At 27.7% G+C, this 19,183-nt stretch overlaps 4 protein-coding genes across 5 annotated transcripts in view; 2 read left to right on the forward strand and 2 right to left on the reverse strand.

Moving 5' to 3' along the window:
* Nucleotides 1-1,060: 1,060 nt before the first annotated feature.
* On the reverse strand, nucleotides 1,061-7,909 carry LOC100166520 (lon protease homolog 2, peroxisomal). The gene is made up of 16 exons (XM_001947672.5): nucleotides 7,317-7,909; nucleotides 5,470-5,554; nucleotides 5,212-5,392; nucleotides 5,044-5,147; nucleotides 4,818-4,974; nucleotides 4,598-4,739; nucleotides 4,343-4,520; nucleotides 4,102-4,283; nucleotides 3,859-4,006; nucleotides 3,551-3,754; nucleotides 3,373-3,481; nucleotides 3,155-3,306; nucleotides 2,863-3,093; nucleotides 2,601-2,783; nucleotides 2,422-2,532; nucleotides 1,061-1,523 (listed from the first exon to the last, which is right to left on the reverse strand). The coding sequence occupies exons 1-16, from the start codon at nucleotides 7,406-7,408 to the stop codon at nucleotides 1,404-1,406; spliced, it is 2,379 nt and encodes a 792-aa protein (XP_001947707.2). The 5' UTR covers nucleotides 7,409-7,909; the 3' UTR covers nucleotides 1,061-1,403.
* Nucleotides 7,910-8,416: 507 nt separating this feature from the next.
* On the forward strand, nucleotides 8,417-11,037 carry LOC100167880 (U6 snRNA-associated Sm-like protein-like). Its single transcript, NM_001162799.2, has 5 exons — nucleotides 8,417-8,602; nucleotides 8,706-8,747; nucleotides 9,253-9,351; nucleotides 10,176-10,347; nucleotides 10,607-11,037. Exons 1-5 carry the CDS (start codon nucleotides 8,600-8,602, stop codon nucleotides 10,693-10,695), a joined length of 405 nt encoding a protein of 134 aa, NP_001156271.1. The 5' UTR covers nucleotides 8,417-8,599; the 3' UTR covers nucleotides 10,696-11,037.
* A 782-nt stretch (nucleotides 11,038-11,819) lies between these two features.
* The window catches only part of LOC100164509 (valine--tRNA ligase), a 19,506-nt gene continuing 12,142 nt past the window's right edge, over nucleotides 11,820-19,183 (reverse strand). The window contains exons 1-18 of one of the 2 annotated variants that reach the window (XM_003240643.3): nucleotides 16,134-16,443; nucleotides 15,841-16,045; nucleotides 15,535-15,781; nucleotides 15,210-15,438; nucleotides 14,964-15,143; nucleotides 14,783-14,907; nucleotides 14,554-14,699; nucleotides 14,359-14,475; nucleotides 14,050-14,284; nucleotides 13,866-13,988; nucleotides 13,697-13,804; nucleotides 13,473-13,632; nucleotides 13,126-13,403; nucleotides 12,862-13,059; nucleotides 12,675-12,789; nucleotides 12,451-12,614; nucleotides 12,162-12,314; nucleotides 11,820-12,082 (exon numbers count right to left, since the gene is read on the reverse strand). In XM_003240643.3, coding sequence (XP_003240691.1) covers nucleotides 12,002-12,082; nucleotides 12,162-12,314; nucleotides 12,451-12,614; nucleotides 12,675-12,789; nucleotides 12,862-13,059; nucleotides 13,126-13,403; nucleotides 13,473-13,632; nucleotides 13,697-13,804; nucleotides 13,866-13,988; nucleotides 14,050-14,284; nucleotides 14,359-14,475; nucleotides 14,554-14,699; nucleotides 14,783-14,907; nucleotides 14,964-15,143; nucleotides 15,210-15,438; nucleotides 15,535-15,781; nucleotides 15,841-16,045; nucleotides 16,134-16,242 — 2,973 coding nt within the window. In that variant the 5' untranslated portion in view covers nucleotides 16,243-16,443 and the 3' untranslated portion in view covers nucleotides 11,820-12,001. Of the gene's footprint in view, nucleotides 12,083-12,161; nucleotides 12,315-12,450; nucleotides 12,615-12,674; nucleotides 12,790-12,861; nucleotides 13,060-13,125; nucleotides 13,404-13,472; nucleotides 13,633-13,696; nucleotides 13,805-13,865; nucleotides 13,989-14,049; nucleotides 14,285-14,358; nucleotides 14,476-14,553; nucleotides 14,700-14,782; nucleotides 14,908-14,963; nucleotides 15,144-15,209; nucleotides 15,439-15,534; nucleotides 15,782-15,840; nucleotides 16,046-16,133; nucleotides 16,444-19,183 lie in introns of those variants that run through there. The other variant, XM_029487552.1, reaches the window with a different exon arrangement.
* Dctn6 (dynactin subunit 6) lies at nucleotides 16,574-18,386 on the forward strand. Its single transcript, NM_001162752.2, is given in 5 exon segments — nucleotides 16,574-16,791; nucleotides 16,892-17,062; nucleotides 17,598-17,725; nucleotides 17,979-18,121; nucleotides 18,195-18,386. Coding segments are annotated over 5 exon segments (543 nt in total). The 5' UTR covers nucleotides 16,574-16,780; the 3' UTR covers nucleotides 18,285-18,386.

A 19,183-nucleotide genomic window follows, 5' to 3' on the forward strand; every position in this document is an offset into this window, starting at 1 on the left:
TCGGCCGGGTGCGAATTGCGAATAGTAGGCGTGACTAAACGCCGCGCGCTTGCGGATCGTCAAAACACTTAACAGCGCATCCTCTTGGTCGTTGCACGCGTAAATTTTTCGTGACACGTCCTCTTAAGATATTTCTAAAATTTGTTCTACTGTTCTATGTATTATGTAGTAAATAGAAGATAGTGTGCCTTTAAGCTTCTGTATGATTTTTTATTGAACTTTGTATGATGAAATTGAGTCTTAATTAGTAGAATTAATGTATGAGTGTGTTATTTGTATTTTCCCTGAACGAAATCTCTCCCCAATTTGCCGCTGATGAATATCCTAATAATCAGTGGTTAATACGTAATCTAGTAATATATTTATCGGTGCACATTTTAATGATACAATTGATCCTTTAAAGTATGAGTATGACTATTGACTACTGCTGCACCACTAACGCATTGTAGAGGATAAAAGGTTAGTAATATAATCATCTATATTTATAAAAACGGAGCATTTTTAAGATGTTCATAATTGCCAAGAAAAGATTTTTATGAAAGAAAATTCACCGGAAAATAGAAAACCTGAATGTCGAAAGATACAACAGTGCCATCTGTCAAGAAAAAAATTTAGTTGCAGATTAAAATAAAAATAGTGTATTGTATTTGCTTGCTATTGGTTACAGGCATGTTTGTTGATTTGTATTATTATTTTTTGTCAATATATTTATATATATAAATGAATGTTTGTGTGTAGATTAGACCTCTGGGAAAAGATAGGCTAATTTAAAAATGGTTAAATTTGTTTTTTTTTATTCATCAGAATTTAGTACAGTTGGTTTAGGATTTTGTATTAAATGATTGTATTATTCCACCGTAGGTAGATTGCCTACCTGATAAAATAATGCGGCGAATAAGAATTTTCATTCCGAGAAACGGAAAAGTTAAGATAAATTTTGAATACCGTACACCGAATATTAAATAATGAATTGAACAAAGTTTGAGTCATATAGAGTTGGTACATTTAACGGTCAACAAAGTGAATGGGATCAGATAGTATAACATAATACTAGATAAAATTCCAAAAAGTAAAATGTTTTATTTATTAAACATCGGTAATAACTACCTGATGATTATTTTACAATCATCCATTCAATCGTTTTAGTTAAGTAATTTATTAATACTAAAACATTTTTTTTATATAATACATTTGTGGCATAAACTGGAGATCACAAGGGTTTGCACTTGCGACCCCTAAAATATACCGGGGTTTTAAGCGGTAAAATTTATTGAGCAGTGGGATGCGGCGGACAAAGCGCCCCACAGACTTGAGATATTTTTCAAGCCCTAAAATTTGACACAACTTATTCCACATGGTATTGATTAAAACAATGAATAATAGATAAAATAATAACTCTTGGACTAAAGTTTACATATTTCCATCGTTGTAACTGATGGATTTTTCAGTATTGCCAATCCTCCAGGAATAACAATATCCAATACTTCCTCTAAATGTTTCACTGGGATAATATTTAAATCTTCCTAAAACAAATTGAATGTTTTTAAATGACAGGCAATATCATAATTCATAAATCATAATATTATGATCTTAATAAGCAAAACAAAAAATATTAATAAACAAAACAATACTCATTGTAAACAAAATAACGATTCTGAGTAAAGAATATGAACAAATCAAATTCAAAGAGGAATTTTCATACTTCTAGATTGCTGAAGAATTATTTCGAAGAAATCCCATATTAAATTATCAAGCTTTAAGAAAAATAATTTTATCTTGTCAAAAGCTTAAATATAATTAAATATTTTGAAAATAATATGTCTATTACAAGGTATTTTTTTGTAATTGCTTAAATCATATTTTTGAAAAAATTTTAAGTTAATTTATTTCCAAAATAATATTTAAAAAAAATATAATATATTTCCATTTTTTCAAAAAGTACTTCATTATCTTATTTTGACACCACAAAGTACCAAATCAAAAATTCTGCTAGAAAGTATTAGGGCCAGTTACACCGTCTCTGATTAAAGTTAACCGGAGTTTAATCGGCCGAATTTGCCCGGTTAAATATCTGTTATCAGCTGATTAAGCTTAATCGAAGTTTAACCGTAGACGGTGCAACTGGCCCTAAACCACTAATTCCCGCTTACAATCAACCAATGTTAAGATTGGGAATAATCATCTTTTCCAAAATGTGATAAGAAAAACAATAAAGGAATACATTTTTGTAAAACTAAAAAAATTGCTCATTCAAAACTGCTTGATACTGGCATGGTTATGTTAAATGTATGTTGTGGTACAGATTTCTATATAGTACAGAAGTATGTGTGTTGAGGTAATACATTTGAAATCAACGATAAATCTGTATTCTGGTTATTTTAAAAACACCACATATTTTTTTTTAATTTTTGATATACTTACTCTGATATTGTTAGGTATTGTTTTTAAATCTTTCATGTTATGGTCAGGTATGATGACTGTTCTAATATTTGAGTTGTAGGCCGCTAAAATTTTTTCTTTCACGCCACCCACCTTTTAAGGCAAAAAATATATAATATAGAAAAGTACTAATTAAAAACATTATTGAATACATTACATACAGGCAATACATATCCATTTAATGATATTTCTCCTGTCATGGCAATCATTGGCCTCAAAGGTATTTTCCAGAAAAGAGAGATTAATGCACAAACAATTGTAATACCAGCAGAAGGTCCATCTTTTGGAATTCCCCCTGTAGGTAAGTGAACATGAACACAGAAATTGTCTATGTTCACTTCATTCTAAATAATAAAGAATAGTTTAAGATAGTAAGCTGGGGATTTTCATAATCTGTCAACTAAAAAACATATAGTAATTTACTTTTTTTACAAATGATTGTATCCAATGCTGTGCTATTAAAACTGATTCTTTTAGAGTCTGGCCAGCTAAACCAGTCAGGACTAACCGATTTTTCTCCTTACTCGAGTACAATTTAGTTGCTTCAATAATTTGAACCTTCCCACCAACTGGGGACCATGCCATTCCTATGGCAACACCTATTCTATTACAACTTTCTTCTACCAGTGCATTTTTCACATTATATAATTCACTCTGAAAAATAGAATTTTAAGTTACAAATTTCATAAAAACATAATTTCCTTATTGTACTTACATCAAGAATATTCAATAATAATTCAGGCGTGATCACATAGTTTTTTATTATTTTATCACCATTCTCAACTATGTCTACAGCAATATAATGACAAATAACTTCAAGTTTACGCTGCAATTCTCGTACACCAGATTCTTTAGTATATTTTTGAACTAATCAAAATCAAATACTTATACTATTACATAATACTGTAGATAATAATAAATAAGAATACATACTTATATCTTTTATGGTATTTTTGCAAATAAATATTTGTAATTCATTCATATTATGATCTTTAAGTATCTTGGGAATCAAATAAATTTCTGCAATTTGCATTTTTTCTTCCTATGAAGTTGAGTAAAATATTTTATTATTAAGTAATATAAACTATTTCTGTTTGTTAACATGATATACTTGTGTGTATCCTTCCAAATAAATTATTTCCATTCGATCACGCAATGTTTGTGGTATATTAGCAGCACTATTGGCTGTTGAAATAAACATCACTTGACTAACATCAAAGGGCAAGTTAATATATGAATCAACAAATGAGTTATTTTGTTCAGGATCTAAAACTTCTAATAATGCTGCAGCGGGATCACCACTTGAACCTTTATACTAATAATAAACAAAAAATGTGTACAGATCAAAGTATGTTGGATAATAATTCAACAATAAATAACAATTATTAATTTATAGCAATATTATTTTAATTTTTTTACCATCTTATCAATTTCATCCAATAAAATAATAGGATTGTTGGTTTTTGCTTGATGAACTGCTTGAATTATACAACCAGGCATAGCTCCGACATATGTTCTTCTGTGTCCTTTAATATCTGAATAGCTGTTTATACCACCTAATGATATTCTAAAATAAAATAATTTAATTTCGTTATTGATCATAATACAATACAATAATTGTAAGTATAAATATTTAAATACAAGTTGGTTGGTTAATTTTACCTTTTAAAAGTTCGATTTAATGAAGTGGCAATAGCTTTAGCGATAGATGTCTTGCCAACACCGGGTGGCCCAATAAAACAAAGTATAGGTCCTCGCCGATCTGGGTTTAATATCTTTACAGCAATGAATTGCAGTATTCTATTTTTCACCTTTTCCATGCCATAATGGTTTGATTTCAATACCTACAAGCATATGAAATAATTAATTTTAATTAAAAACGAATATTTTAATAAATATTTACATTTTTAGCTTTTTCCAGATCTAAAGTTTCATTTGTACGTTTGTTCCATGGTAAATTAGCAACATAACTGATATAGTTTATAGATACAGAATAATCAGGATTGCTAGTATTCATTTCACAAAGTCTTTTAAATTCTTTCATAATCATTTTATGTATTGATGTTGGCATTCCAGAATCTCTAAGTAAGACAAATGATGGCAAAAAATGAATAAACATAAATAAATTATTTTTAATATTTATATATATCATACTGACTTAATGGCTAATTGTATTTGATTTAATTCTTGTGAAATTGGTTTCTTGAGAAAAATACTCCTATTCGCACCAATACTATTAAGAAGTGTCGAAGGCACTGGAACTAAACCGGTTTTTTCAGATTTTGAACATTTGTGCTCATCTATAATATAATCAATATAGGTAATATAAAATTCTTCAAATGGCAAATGAAAAATATTCAATATTAAACTTTACGTACTAATTGTTTCTCGCTTTAACCAATTTATAACAAATCTTACTAGATGGTTTAAGCTTGTAGCTCTAAGAATTTCGTAGGCATCAGCTGGAGTTAAACGTATAAAAGTTTTTAGCAAAAAATCTACTGTTTGATACAAGGGAGTTTTATTAAATAATATCTGTAAAGTAATAAAATAATTAGATAACGCAATAAATCAATAGGTAGTTTAAATTATATTTGCTCATGCCTTCAGTGTATCTCTTGCAAATACGCTTGGTTCAGAATATGTTAAAAAGTCATTCACCACTTTACTAAACTCAGCGTGGAGTTCATGTATTGTCTTTTCGTTACCTAAATTATGATAATATATTTAATTAATGAATGACAGCATATATTTTAATTACGTATTAATTACCTTGGAGGTTTTTAAAATTTTCAATTGTAATGATTTTATTAATTTGTAATGGCTTTTCGGAAATTGTCTCATCCAATTTAAAACGACATATTCCTTCCGTGACCAAAACAAAATCTTCAGGAACAGAATCAACTCTAATTATACTTAGAACCTGTCCGACTGTTCCAATTATATTTACAGCCTAAAATGTGTAAATAATATTGATTAAGCACCAACTTTCATTTGTATTTTTTAATATAAATTATTAATATTTACTACCTTATCAGAATCTGATTCTGGTATTATACCAATATGTATTGATTTTGAATCACAATTTGTTTGAAGATAATTCAATAAATTAGAGCTGAAAATGTATAGTTAAATGTGTTTATTAAAATTTATTTTTATGTTTTAAACTTAATGAACTATATTTTTTACTATTCACTCACAATTTTTAATGTATGGATTTCATTTAAAGATTAACTAATCTAGGTGCTACATCCAAAATGAGATTTCAATATTTTTAGTGTTTATTTAATAAACAGTAATGGCCCATGTGAGCCGGAACCACATGCTGTGTAAATACAAATAAACGATGCTGCATAGGGGCTAAAGTACTGTATGGGCCTATTTTTTCAAGCCCAGTCCGGTCCATATCCGATATGAAAAACCTGGCCCATTAGAGCCCTCTATTATTTTAATTTATGAAACCCAAGCCCTCCTAAAGTTAAAATTATATAATGAAGCCCACCCAGCTCTGACCATTCTAATACAATTCCCAGCCTAGCTCGGCCCATTGAAAGCCCAGTCCAGCCCAGTGAAAGCCCGGCCGGAAAACTATTCTTATAATATTAATATTTTAAAATAAAATTGTTATTATTCTTAAGAATTGTCATAAAATGATAATGATAATATGACATATAGCTAATAGTGATATTATGTATAGTTTATACTTTCTAGTTATTAATAATTTATTATTATTTATAGAAATATCCTTATATTACGTTTACGAAGACTATTTCCAATAATCATCGGGTATATCGCTAATCGCTATTAGTTTGTAGTGCATTCATTAAATAATAGATTTAAAAATAATTTACAGAATACAGGCCCAACCCACCCCATATCCTGATATAAAATGCCCGGCCCATTAAAGCCCAACACTTTTCTAGTTTTCGAAACCCAAGTCCATCTTAGATTAATTAGAAAAAGCAAAGGCCACTCAGGCCCGTACACTTAAAATAAATATGCAGCCCGGCCCATGCAGTGCTCTAATGGGGGGCCAAGTAATGTGATAAACTATTTCCATATAGTGTCTCAAACACAAAAAGAAAAAAAAGGTAGATCTCATAACAGTGTGATTTTTTAGTTAAATTTGTTAATAAAAAAATGTTTATGCTAATATTTACATCAGTACAAGTATGTTGCCATATAGCAGGCAGAAGATTTCTAACACAAAATTATCTTTTGATCCCATGTCAGGTGTCATACATCGCTCCTGGTATTTATTTTTCGAATAGGCAACTGCCCTGTCAATAGTTCATCCCTACTTAGTATATACTAGTATACTTAAATATAGATTGTAAAATGTAAACTATAGGCAATAAGCATACTCTAAGTAAGCATTTATTTTTAATAAATCTAAAGCCCGTCCTGTAGCAATTTTTTATTGGACATTTTATCACATCACTGTTAATATCTATCCTTAGATTTTTACACTATAGGCATCATAGAAATCTTCAGTTCTTCTGCCTCTGGCCTACTCCAACATAGACAAAATGCATTTACGTAGAATAATTTTTTTATGTTTTGATTAATCTAAAGAATATTTTTGAGGGTATGACAAATTGATTTGTCTAAATAATGTCTCAAAACAATTTAAACACCATATTTAAATGGAACCAACTCCACCGATTACATAAAATATACATAATATATTATATTTTATATAATCTGTGAAAACACAATAATTGATTATTATAACAAAAATAAGGCATTTTTGAAGCAAAAATCTTATAAAATTGTCATAAATAAATAATTGTAGAATATCTTAAAAGTAGTAAAGTACAATAAGACTAAGTATAAGTATTGATTGTTTATTAATGTATGATTTCATGTATTCTTACTAGTTTGCAACTTGTAATCGAATTTTCAAAATATAACCAGGAATCAGAACTTTTGTTGTATAAATAATAGGCAGTTCGTTGGGAATATCCATTTTTATTTTAAGATTAACAAAATGATAAAATCTTAATGTTTATATGGTTCAAAAATGTTATTGACATTCGTTAAATGGAAATTAATAATAAAAGTATAAAAATGAAATAAAATAAGGAACGTTCAAACCACTAAACAATTAACAACACATGAGAAAATAGATATATTGAGATAATAATATGTCAGGTACACCGTGCACTGCGTCAACAAGTAACAAATTAACAACAAAAATCAAAATACAAAAACAAATTAACAATGAACTACTTGTTTACTATAGTCTGAAAAGGATTTTTCGCCATGTGTTAAATAGGCCTTAGGGATGTTGCGATACTATCGATATGTTTATAGTATAGTATTCTTTCTTTCGATACAAGTACTTTTTGCTTTTTGTTATCGATACAATGTTTCATGCTTTATCCAAATCGCGGTTATAGAGTATCAGATAGTGTATCTTTAATCGTGATCTGAAACAAAAGAAAATGAATAAAAATAAAAATGTATAAAATTATATATAAAAATAATATTTTCAGTAGTTGTGTTCGAATCTAAAATCGTTTATCCAGTAGTCACTAGCTAGAAAAACTTATATCAATACTTTTACTTGGTATCTAATCAAATAAAAATATCAAAAGAGTATCGATATTTACTCATATCGATCCTAATTTTTTTTATTAATATTTTATGAAAAATATCATATTATTATAATAATTAATAATATGTGTAAAATCATGTTACATTCATAAATATAAAATATATTGACAAGTTATAAAATCATAAGAATAATTTAATAAATAAATATAAAAATATTGTATAAGTTGTCTTATGTTAAAACTTGTTTTGTTAAAAACTAGGCGAGAACTGGATAAACGATTGTAGTTTGATTTTTTGTTATTTTCAATGTTTGTATCGATACCAAAAAGTACTTGTATCGAAAGAAGGTATCGTTACTGTAATCATATCGATAGTATAGCAACATAACTATTTAGTCCGTGATAGTGTTGTTCATTACAATTTATCAATTTATCCGGTATTTCAATTTGAGTCCGGGTTCCGCATTCGTATTTCGTAAATTGTAGTTCGTTCCTCTTTAATTTGCTTCTAAGGGTTCTATATTGGGCGCCGGCAGGACAAGAAATTTAAAAATATTTAGTTCAAACTTTCACGTCGGACGCATAGTCACTACCCACATAAAATGGTAACAATTTTTCGTTTTTATTTTATCATTATTTAAAAGTTATTTAATAATATTATATTATAATATCCTTAATTTGATTATTATTCATTATATTTTGTTACAGTTACCTCTTTCGTTATTAAAAACTGCTCAGAATCACCCGATGGTAAGCACTTGCATGGATAATACAAACATATTATTAGAAAAATATTTAAATATTCTGACTTCTGACCCTAATGTTTGCTAATAAACTATTTAAGATTTTGATATTGACTTATTGAGGTTAAATTATAGAATAAAATCTTTACAACAGAAAATTAAGTCATATTATGTTAAATTTCAAATATCAATTTATGGCTTTAAAGTATTTTTTTTTCATATTTATATCAAAAGTAGGTATATTTGAAAATGTTAAAGGTACCTACCCAAAATGTAATGCTTAAAAAAATACTAAATATGTTTCAATACAATTAAAGATTACAATTTATTTATTGTAATATTTGATATGATTTTGAATATTTTAAGTTAGTTATATTTTTATAGGTAAATAACTTTTTTCCTAATTGCTTTTGTACCTAATAATACACATAATATGATATATCATCAAGGAGTTGTTATATTTGCCTATGTGAACTAGTTTATATGATTTAAAATAAAAAATTTGCCTTTAGCTGGTGGAATTAAAAAACGGTGAAACATACAACGGACATTTAGTGACATGCGATAGTTGGATGAATATCAATTTACGAGAAGTGATCTGCACATCTAAAGTATGTATTGTTATGAAAATCATACTGTAATACTATTTTTACTTGATGCATCCAGACCTTAAATCATATACTATGGATGTAGCCACTCGGTATAGGCTTGTGTATCAGATTTGAAGCCAAAATAACTAACAAAGCTAGAGCCTTGGTTATTACTGCGCATGTGTAAGTGACTGATAATAAATTAATATTACGTTATTAGTTATCAGACCACGGTACTAGGCTAAAATTAGAATTACGCGCATGCACACTAACAGTCGGGCTCTAGGTTATTGTGGCTTCAAGAATTAGCTCGATGGCTACATCCATAGTATATGATCTAAGATCCAGACGACATTCATCACAACTATAGAGGTGTACTGCTGGATGTGAAGTTTTCCCCTCTGCAAATTGATACTGGTTACGTTTTTTAAAATGTAGTCAATGAGAGGGATTTAACAGTGTTTGTGGTATCTTCCATTTTAAACTAAAAACCATGGTATTTTAAAATTTAAAATCATACAAAATGACTAGCAACTTTTTATTAATCTGGATATTTTAGTTTTTTAATTTACCTATTGCTTTATTGCTAATAAAAAATATCTGTTCATTTTTGTTTATCAAATTATTTGGCCTTAAGAAGATGTTGTACCCGCATGAATTGTCTCCGTCTTACTAACGCATAATATATCAAAATGTACGTCCAGTAGTTCCAGCAGTATTGTTAGCTTAAATATTAGAGTGAATTGATCTATTATAATATGTATCCGATTGACCTAGGTCTATTCCATCGAACTATGAACTAGATAATTTATTACAAAATTGAAATATAAGGTATTTTTTTTTAGGATGGAGATAGATTTTGGAGACTTCCGGAATGTTATATTAGAGGTAGTATGATTAAATACTTGAGAATACCAGATGAAATATTTGATATGGTGAAAGAAGATATAGTTGTAAATAAAGCTCGTGGCCGAACAGATAACCAGAAAAATCGTGCTCCTAGAGGAGCTAGACAAGGTATAATATTTTATATTATATATATTTTTAATATTCTTTATATTACAATTAAATGTTAAATATTTTTAGTTGAAAACTTGAAAATATGTTATTATTTTAATTTTTAATCGTTATTACACTGTTTTTAAACTAAAATGTCTTGCTACTACCTAAATATATATTTTATTTATTCAAATTAGCAATATTTATTGTTGAGAAATAATTTAATTCAGTATTAATTCTAAATACAATCTTAATAAAATTGTTCTTTCTGTTTTAGGGTTCAGTGGGAGAGGCGGAGGTGGTAGCAACCGAGGTACTGGACCACAACAACAGAGAGGTGGCCCAAATAAGTTTAGAGGAAAATAAATTGTACATTATATAAGTTTTATTATACAATATGTATAATGTGTATATTTAAATTCAGAAATGTCTAATTGCAATAATATGCGCGGTGAAAATTATCGTATTTCTTAAATTAATTAAGAAAAATTAATTTAACTAATAATCTTTTATTAAGAAAACAAATTATAATAGTTAATAATAACCATAATATTGTCAAAATCATAGACATATTAATATGTCTATGGTCAAAATATAATGGATAAGGTAAACAAATTTTAGGTTAACAATTAATCAATAAAAAGGTATACTTTTGTTTTTAAATGTAATGTAAATGCTAAAGACTGGATTAAAATATTAAAATTAAAATTGTTGTTTTAATTGTATAATTAAAAATTAATCATGAATTATTGTGATGATAGGGGGATGTAGTGGCCGAGTGGACTACGGTGTTGGTTCCGATGCAAACCGTTCCACACACACACCCCCCCCCCCCACCCATTAAAACGAAACAGCTAATGGCCGTAGTTGCCGGGTTTAAGTTCAAAAAAAAAAAAAAAAAAATGTGATGTTGAATAATATGTGACTCCGTTTAAGCTGCTCAATTTCCATTTATGATTTATGCGAAGTTAAAATAAATACAAAGTAGCTTATTATCATGACATTTGCTCGCTCAAATTGGTGTGACAAAAACGCACTGGGATAATTTTCACCATATTGACATAGCGCATTAAACTGGTGTGAGAAAATTTGGATTTTACACCAGTTAAAACAAAAATTTTTATGACACATGTTTTATAGTGTTGGGTCGTCAGCTGATATTACAGTCTTTAGTATTATATACAAGACCGCGAGTGATATTATACTGATATTGTATTATTGTTTAAGGCTTAATGATTTAGTATTTGACCATGGTTCAGTTAATAAATACCATATTTTAGTGATTTTACTATTTTAGAACCGCTTTATAATAAAAACCAACGTTACCCATTTTAGAACAAAGACAATAGCATAGACAAAACTTATGTAATACCAATTTATTTCCATTTAAATTTTTTTTTATAGCTATAAGGTAAAAATTATTTTTCTAAGTAATTTTTATTGGTTGCTCAGTCGGTGCTGGCAGATTGTGCCAACAAATAAATGCTCACTTCAATTTCGTACAAAGATTTTTTGTATTTGCAGGTAACTTTATTCGATATTTTAAAAAAAAAGAACAATTTTTCAGCCATTCGCCTCGGCATAATTTTAGTTAAAATCTATCCAGTCTACTCTTTGTATATAGACCATACATTATTTTATTGAATTCCATCATGTTCATTATTAAAATTTATTAATCGGCTACTAATTCTTTGTCCTTGATCGTTTTCATGTACATGCTGATTCTATTTATTTCTTCCATTAATGAATGCATCTAAAAATTATAAAAAATGTATTAAGTATGGGAATAGTTAATTAAATAAATATATCAAATATCTGTGATAATTTTATACCTTATCTGCTCGTGCTACTCTCGAATCGTCTGAACTATTTTTAAATGTTTTACTTAATGATAGCGATTTTTCCATTTTCATTACTTGTTTTTGTAAACGTTGGCGTCTTGAATTTAATATACTATAATATTTTTTGTATTCTAAACTTCCACCCTAATAAACAACATTTTTTTAAAAATGTTTACAACATTTATGGGCAGGTGATAATTTTCATTAAACATTGATTGCATATTTGTATATAGTTAATTTAAGATAAACAAAACATATTATGTAAGTACTGATATCATACTTTTAAAAGAAGATGGATTTCAGTATGATCACCAACTATATCAGAAATTGAATTCAACTTTAAATTAGAATTTTCTTCTACAAAACACAAATTTGATCCTGATAAATGTTGAATAATATCTTCATACTTATGTAATAATTTATGGCATTTTGAATGCAGTATAACTAAAAATAAAAATGTATTGATGTATTTGAGATTAAATATTGAATATTAATTTGTGTTACTTTCAGATTGATCTTTGCTAAAATTATTTATTGATCGAATTCTACGTATTGCTGTAACTATATCCCTTACTGTTCTCATATCAGCATCTATCTGTTCATTAAGCCATCGCGTATACTAAAAATAAATATCCTTCATTAATTCATACTCATGTGTTACATAGTTAACAATATAGTATAATAAATGTACTTCAATTGGTTCTGGAAACTTGGTATATGCTACGGGTGTATTATTTTTTCCAGGTAAGGCACAATAAAGGGTTTCTGACAAAAAAGGCATAAGTGGGTTCATGAGCCTGAGAGATGTATCTAGAACATATAATAGCACCTTGCAAGTTGTTTGAATCTCTTCGTCAGTACCATGTTCAAAAATAGGTTTACATGTTTCCTAAAAAAAGTTAAAAATTAAGTTATAATTCAAAATATAATTTGAAAATAATAAAATAATATGTACCAAAAAAACATCACAGAACTCATAGTAAAAAAATTGTCTCAATTTAGTTGTGGCAATGTAAATATCATAATTTTGGAACGAGTTATTAATATTATGAACACAATCTCCTAAACGACTCAGTATCCAAAATTGGATCATATTACTGGGAGTTGGTGATATATAATCATGAACTTTTTTTTCTTTCGCCCACATTAGTACAAATCTTGTAGCTTGCCATATTTTATTACAAAACATGCGATTTTGATAACATTCGTTCACATCAAAGTGAATTACTTGATCTGCAATAGTTTACAAAAATAATAAGTCTTATAATATTTTGTGCTTTAAAATCAATTATTTTAACTTACTTTTGATGTTTTGAGAAACGAGAGTTAGTCTTAGGGCATCCGTACCACTCTCTTTAATACCATCTGGAAATAGTTTTTTTTGCCTCACCAATGCCTTTTCTAATTCATCATAAGATATTGTACCCAATTTAGCATTGGCTTTAACTTTGTTTTGTAAATCCTAATTTATACAATTAAACGAGTTAAAAAGAATAAAAGAGTAAAATAATAATATTGGAAATTACGTCTAATGAAATTCCATTAATGATATCTTCAGGATCTACAACATTTCCTAGACTTTTGGACATTTTCCTACCGTGGTTATCACATATCATACCATGTAAAATCACATTCTAAACATACAAAAATTCTATAAAAATTCTTAAATGATTATTATATTATATCAAATGTTACTTTAAAAGGAAGTGATCCTGTTAAAAATGTGCCTAGCATCACCATTCTGGCAATCCAAAATGTTAGAATATCATGTCCAGTTTCCATAACACTCAAAGGGTAATATTTCTTTAAATCTTCCGTCTAAGATAATTTAGCATTAGAACTTTTTTTTAAACATTATATAGCAATGATCAATTTTAACCTCATCAGGCCAGCCAAATGAAGAGAACGGTAGCAATGCTGAGGAAAACCAAGTATCTAGTACATCTTCTTCTTGTCGAATATCCAAAGTGGCCATTTCCTTTTCTGATAATTTAATTTTAGCTCCAATTTTTTTAATAGCTTCATCTGTATTATGTGCAGAAATCCAACCATATTTAGTTTCAAATAATGGCAATCTATGGCCCCACCAGAGTTGTCTAGATACACACCAATCTCTAAGAATATAATAATACATTTCAATCTTACTAAATACATAATATTGATATTTTATTTAGATTATGTTGCATACTTAGAATTATCAAGCCATAAAAACCATTGATTATGATAATGAGTAGGTTCAATAATTAATTTACCATTTCTTAATGATTCAGATGCTTTTTGGGCCATTTCTTTACAATTTATAAACCTTAAAAGGAAAACAGTTTAAGATGTTAATATAAAATAGAAGTAAATATAAGGTGAACATATATCAAAGTTATAATACCATTGAAGTTTTGGTAGATGTTCTATAATATCACCAGTGCGGCTACATATAGGTATTGACATCTTGTGTTCTTTTGAGTCTCTTAATAAATTCATTTCTTTTAATTTTTGAATTATAGCAGTTCTAGCTTCATATCTCGGTAGACCCTAAAATGGAATATTTAAAAACATACAATTATATGTCTATATTAACACATTAGATTTATTAACTATTATTCATCATAATCTACATTAAATTCATCGTATTCGCAGTTAATATTTCCAGATTCATCAATAACATTGATTATGGGAAGATCATGTTTGGCAGCTAATTCAAAATCAAAAACATCATGAGCAGGAGTCAACTTAACTGCCCCTTAAATAAAAAATAAATTATTTATAAAACCCAAATATCATTATGGACAAAAATACCTGTTCCAAAATGTTTGTCAACAGAATGATCATAAATTAAAGGTATAGTACATTTCCTAAAAGGATGCCATAATTTAACATTATTAAGTCCTTTATACCTAACATCATCAGGGTTTACAGCAACTGCTACGTCGCCAAGTAAAGTCTCTGGTCTAGTTGTTGATACAATAATTTCTTGATCTAATAATCAGTAAATGATGTATTTTTAATCTAATAATTTATAATATTTATTATGTAGATACAAACCAGAATTGTGAAATTTGTAAGCTATATCAGTGAGAATACCAAATTCTGCAGGTTTATTATTTCCTGGTAAGCTAATATAAGTTCTTCCCGAAATTTCTTTATGATCTATTTCAATATCAGAAACTGTAGATTGTAAAGAACAACACCAATTAACTAATGAATATTTTCGGTACAGGAGTTTACTATCAAATAATCGAATAATAGCTTCATTGACAGCTCTGGTTTGCTTCTGAAAATGTATTTAAAAGTTTAAATAGATAAAAAAAATGTATTGTTAAATAAGAAAAGGACAAGCAAATAAAATCCACATAAAAAGTATAACTACTTCATCCATGGTGAAAGTCTCTCTGTTCCAATCTAATGTTACGCCAAGATTTTTTAATTGATTTCTAATGATTGAAATTTTGCTCTCTTTCCATTTTATCACTTCTTGGTTAAAAGCTTTCTTGCCAATATTTTGTCTGTTAACATTTTTTTCAGCAAATAATTTTTTTTCTACAACTACTTGAGTAGCAATACCAGCATGGTCAGTACCTGGTACCCATACTACATCAACACCGCTCATTCTGTACCTAATATTAAAAAAAAAATGTATAAAAAGATTAATCAAAATTATATTTAAATTACAAACCATCGGACAATAATATCCTGTATAGTGGCTGTAAGCGCATGGCCCAAATGCAAAGATCCAGTGATGTTTGGTGGTGGCAATATGATAGAAAAAGTCTTTCGATTGTCAGTATTATTATTTAAGCTATTAATATTGGGCAATACAGTATTTTTGGACTTTTCAACTATTTTAGGTTCATACTTCTTGGGTAATATTTGATTTTCTCCTGAAAATATAAAAAATATATAGGTAGTTTTTACTATATTATACTTCAAACCAAAATATAAAGAACGATGTTAATTAAATTAGTTTACCGTGTTTAAAGTCTATAGAATAACAGTAACAACCTATTCTTTTATATTTTTTCAGGTGTTTGCTATGAAATAATGTTATGTTCATATTACTTTTTATAATAAACATCATTTTAGATAAATTGTATTATTATAGAAGTATATTATAATTTATTGATTTTGACTTAGATAGTTGAATTAAGTATTGAATATATAAACAGTTTGATGTATATAACATTTTTTACCAATAATACCTACCTAATTAAAATATTAAATATAAAATCAACATGATATTGGAAAATATAATGTAAAAAATTAAAAACGTGCGAAATTATCATTTAAATTTTATGAGTTATCAATTTTTGATAAATATTTATCACAGATTTCTATATAGTACAGAAGTGTAGTATAGAAGTCTGTGATATTTATTTTGTTTTGTTATCTATAAAATAAGTAGTAATCACGACTAAAGATATATCTTTAATATTACATTTATATTTATATATCTTGCTAATAAGTGATCATTATAATACTAATGTATTAAAATTATTTAAATACAATATTTAAAATGTTTATCTTATTCGTTTTATCTAACAAAATATTGTATTAGATTTTTATATTTTACAACGGTTTTACAAATAATAGTTTCGTTTCCTTGATTTCGTTTCAAAATGTCATCTAAGTAAGTAAATATAAATGGAATTAAAATTATTATCTTCTTTATGAAGTAATAATTTCTTTCATATTTAAACTGTGCATAAAGTAATAATTTGCCTTTTTAGGGTTAAAATTGGTCAAGGAGCTATGGTTTGTAAAGAAATTAAAGTTAAGGGTCAAGTAAGTTTTGGCGCATCTACAATAATTCATCCTGGTGTAACCTTAATAGCCGAAGCTGGACCCATTGAAATAGGAGAAAATAATATTATTGAAGAATATGTCAATATTATACACAAGTGAGTATCATTAATGAATATGAATCTGATTAATGATTAAACTGATATTTCAATATTTGGTCTACTATAGTATTTAACTTTTTATCAAAAAAGTTTGATTTACTCAAAAATATATATTAACCCATTTTTACCATTTGAATCATACTTAAATGTATTAATATTGCTCAGTCATTCTTTAATTATTATTGTTTTGTTTGTTGTATCTTTTATATTTTATGAATATAAACAGTGGCGCACACTCAAAAATAAATAGGTGTAGCATATTGAATCGGTTACCTCTATATTGGCTTATAGGCTAATGGCTACAGCCTATAATTATTCAATATTTTTATACATAGTAGAATTTTAATAATGTGAATATTTTGAGCCAGGGAGATCCCCACCCACCTACCAAAAAAATCAGGGGTAGCAGCTGCTACCCTTGAACCCTCCGGTGTGCGGCAAAATAAACGAATGTATAATATACAATGATACACAATTATAATTTTATAGTTTTTTATGTAATATTGATATAATAAATAGTATTTCCAAATAGATTTTTACCTGGACATGAACAGTCTGAGCCTGTAACACTCAAAATTGGTTCTAATAATGTATTTGAAGTATATTCAACCATCGAGGGAGTCAGCTCTATTGGAGACAATAACATATTTGAATCGAAAAGTATGAAAATAACCTAACTTAGTCCATTTACATTAAAACGAAACCTCGGTGGCATCCTGTTTTTGTCGGTCATGACACTGTAACACCCATCTGTCATCTTCATATAGTTAACCATCTCTACTCCTGTCATTTAGTAAAGGTATGCTTCTGTGCACAAGTCAGCTGCTGATGTTCCTTCTTAATGTGAATGGAGTATACATTACATTTTATTTTTTTTTTTCAAATAAAAACTTATGATTTTAAAAATGTTAAGGTTTTGTTGGTCGAAATTTATCAATAGGCAATGATTGTATTATTGGAGCAGGTTGTCATTTAACATCTACCTCGCCTATTGAAGATGGCACTTGTGTGTATGGTAAAAATTGTACTAGACAAAAAGCTTTTTGTAAACCTTCAGTAAGTAAAAAATAAATTTAACTTGTTTTTAATTCAATATTTTGATAAACAATAATTTGTTATATATTTGTAGGTTCCTGGAGGACATCGCGAATTTCTGACCAAATTGTTACCAAGTTACCATTTATTAAGAAAAAACAAAAACCCTATTGAAGGAAATTAAAATTATGTTCAAGTCAAAATTGCATCATACATTCATACTACATAATATTATATATTTTACTAATTGTATATTTATTCAGAATAATACATTGTTTTCTTAACATTTTTATTTATTAACATTGTTATTAGATAGTTACTAAGCATAATTTTTGGCTATATGTATGTCTCGAAGTTGATCGGGTGGCCTATAAGTCTAAAACACCCCACTCACAAATATGAAATAGGATGTAGAGGTAGTCACATAGTCCTTGGCGAGCATCTTCTGGTGTTATGTAATCACTAATTAGCAATCACTATTCACTAATAAAAATACGTATAACAATAATAAATATTATTATGAGAATTATGTCTTGAATAATACGTAATGGGGTGTACCTAAATTGCCTATACAGAACGCCTTATGATCTCAATATTATTACCGAAATTCATTAAAAATAATAATATACAAGGTGTAACAGAAAGACCTGACAAATTAAATAACTATCGTTCTAATTGATATTTAAAATTTTTTTTATCAGAGAAGATACTAAGATAATTTTATTTCAGTAAAAATAATGACTAGGTAGGTATTAGTTATTATTACTTCATCATTAATTTTAACGAGTGAACTATGCGATGTTCTATTTAGAAATGCGCTGCTCACTATATCAATATTTATACTAGCATTTTTTGAAGTATTATGATTCACGATCTTCATTAATAATTATACCGTCATAATATTGATCAGGAATATATTCAATACTAATTATCTTTTCATTCACTAAATATTAATTGTAGGTATTGTTACCAAGTTGGATATTATTTAATATGGTAGACGGAAAAAAAAACCAAGAAAAAAAAACCATGAAAATAAAAACCAAATTTTTGTATTTTACTAGGTAAATTATGTATTTATGTCAT

The sequence above is a fragment of the Acyrthosiphon pisum genome, chromosome A1 (genome assembly GCF_005508785.2).
Source record: "Acyrthosiphon pisum isolate AL4f chromosome A1, pea_aphid_22Mar2018_4r6ur, whole genome shotgun sequence".
NCBI classification, from domain to species: domain Eukaryota; kingdom Metazoa; phylum Arthropoda; class Insecta; order Hemiptera; family Aphididae; genus Acyrthosiphon; species Acyrthosiphon pisum.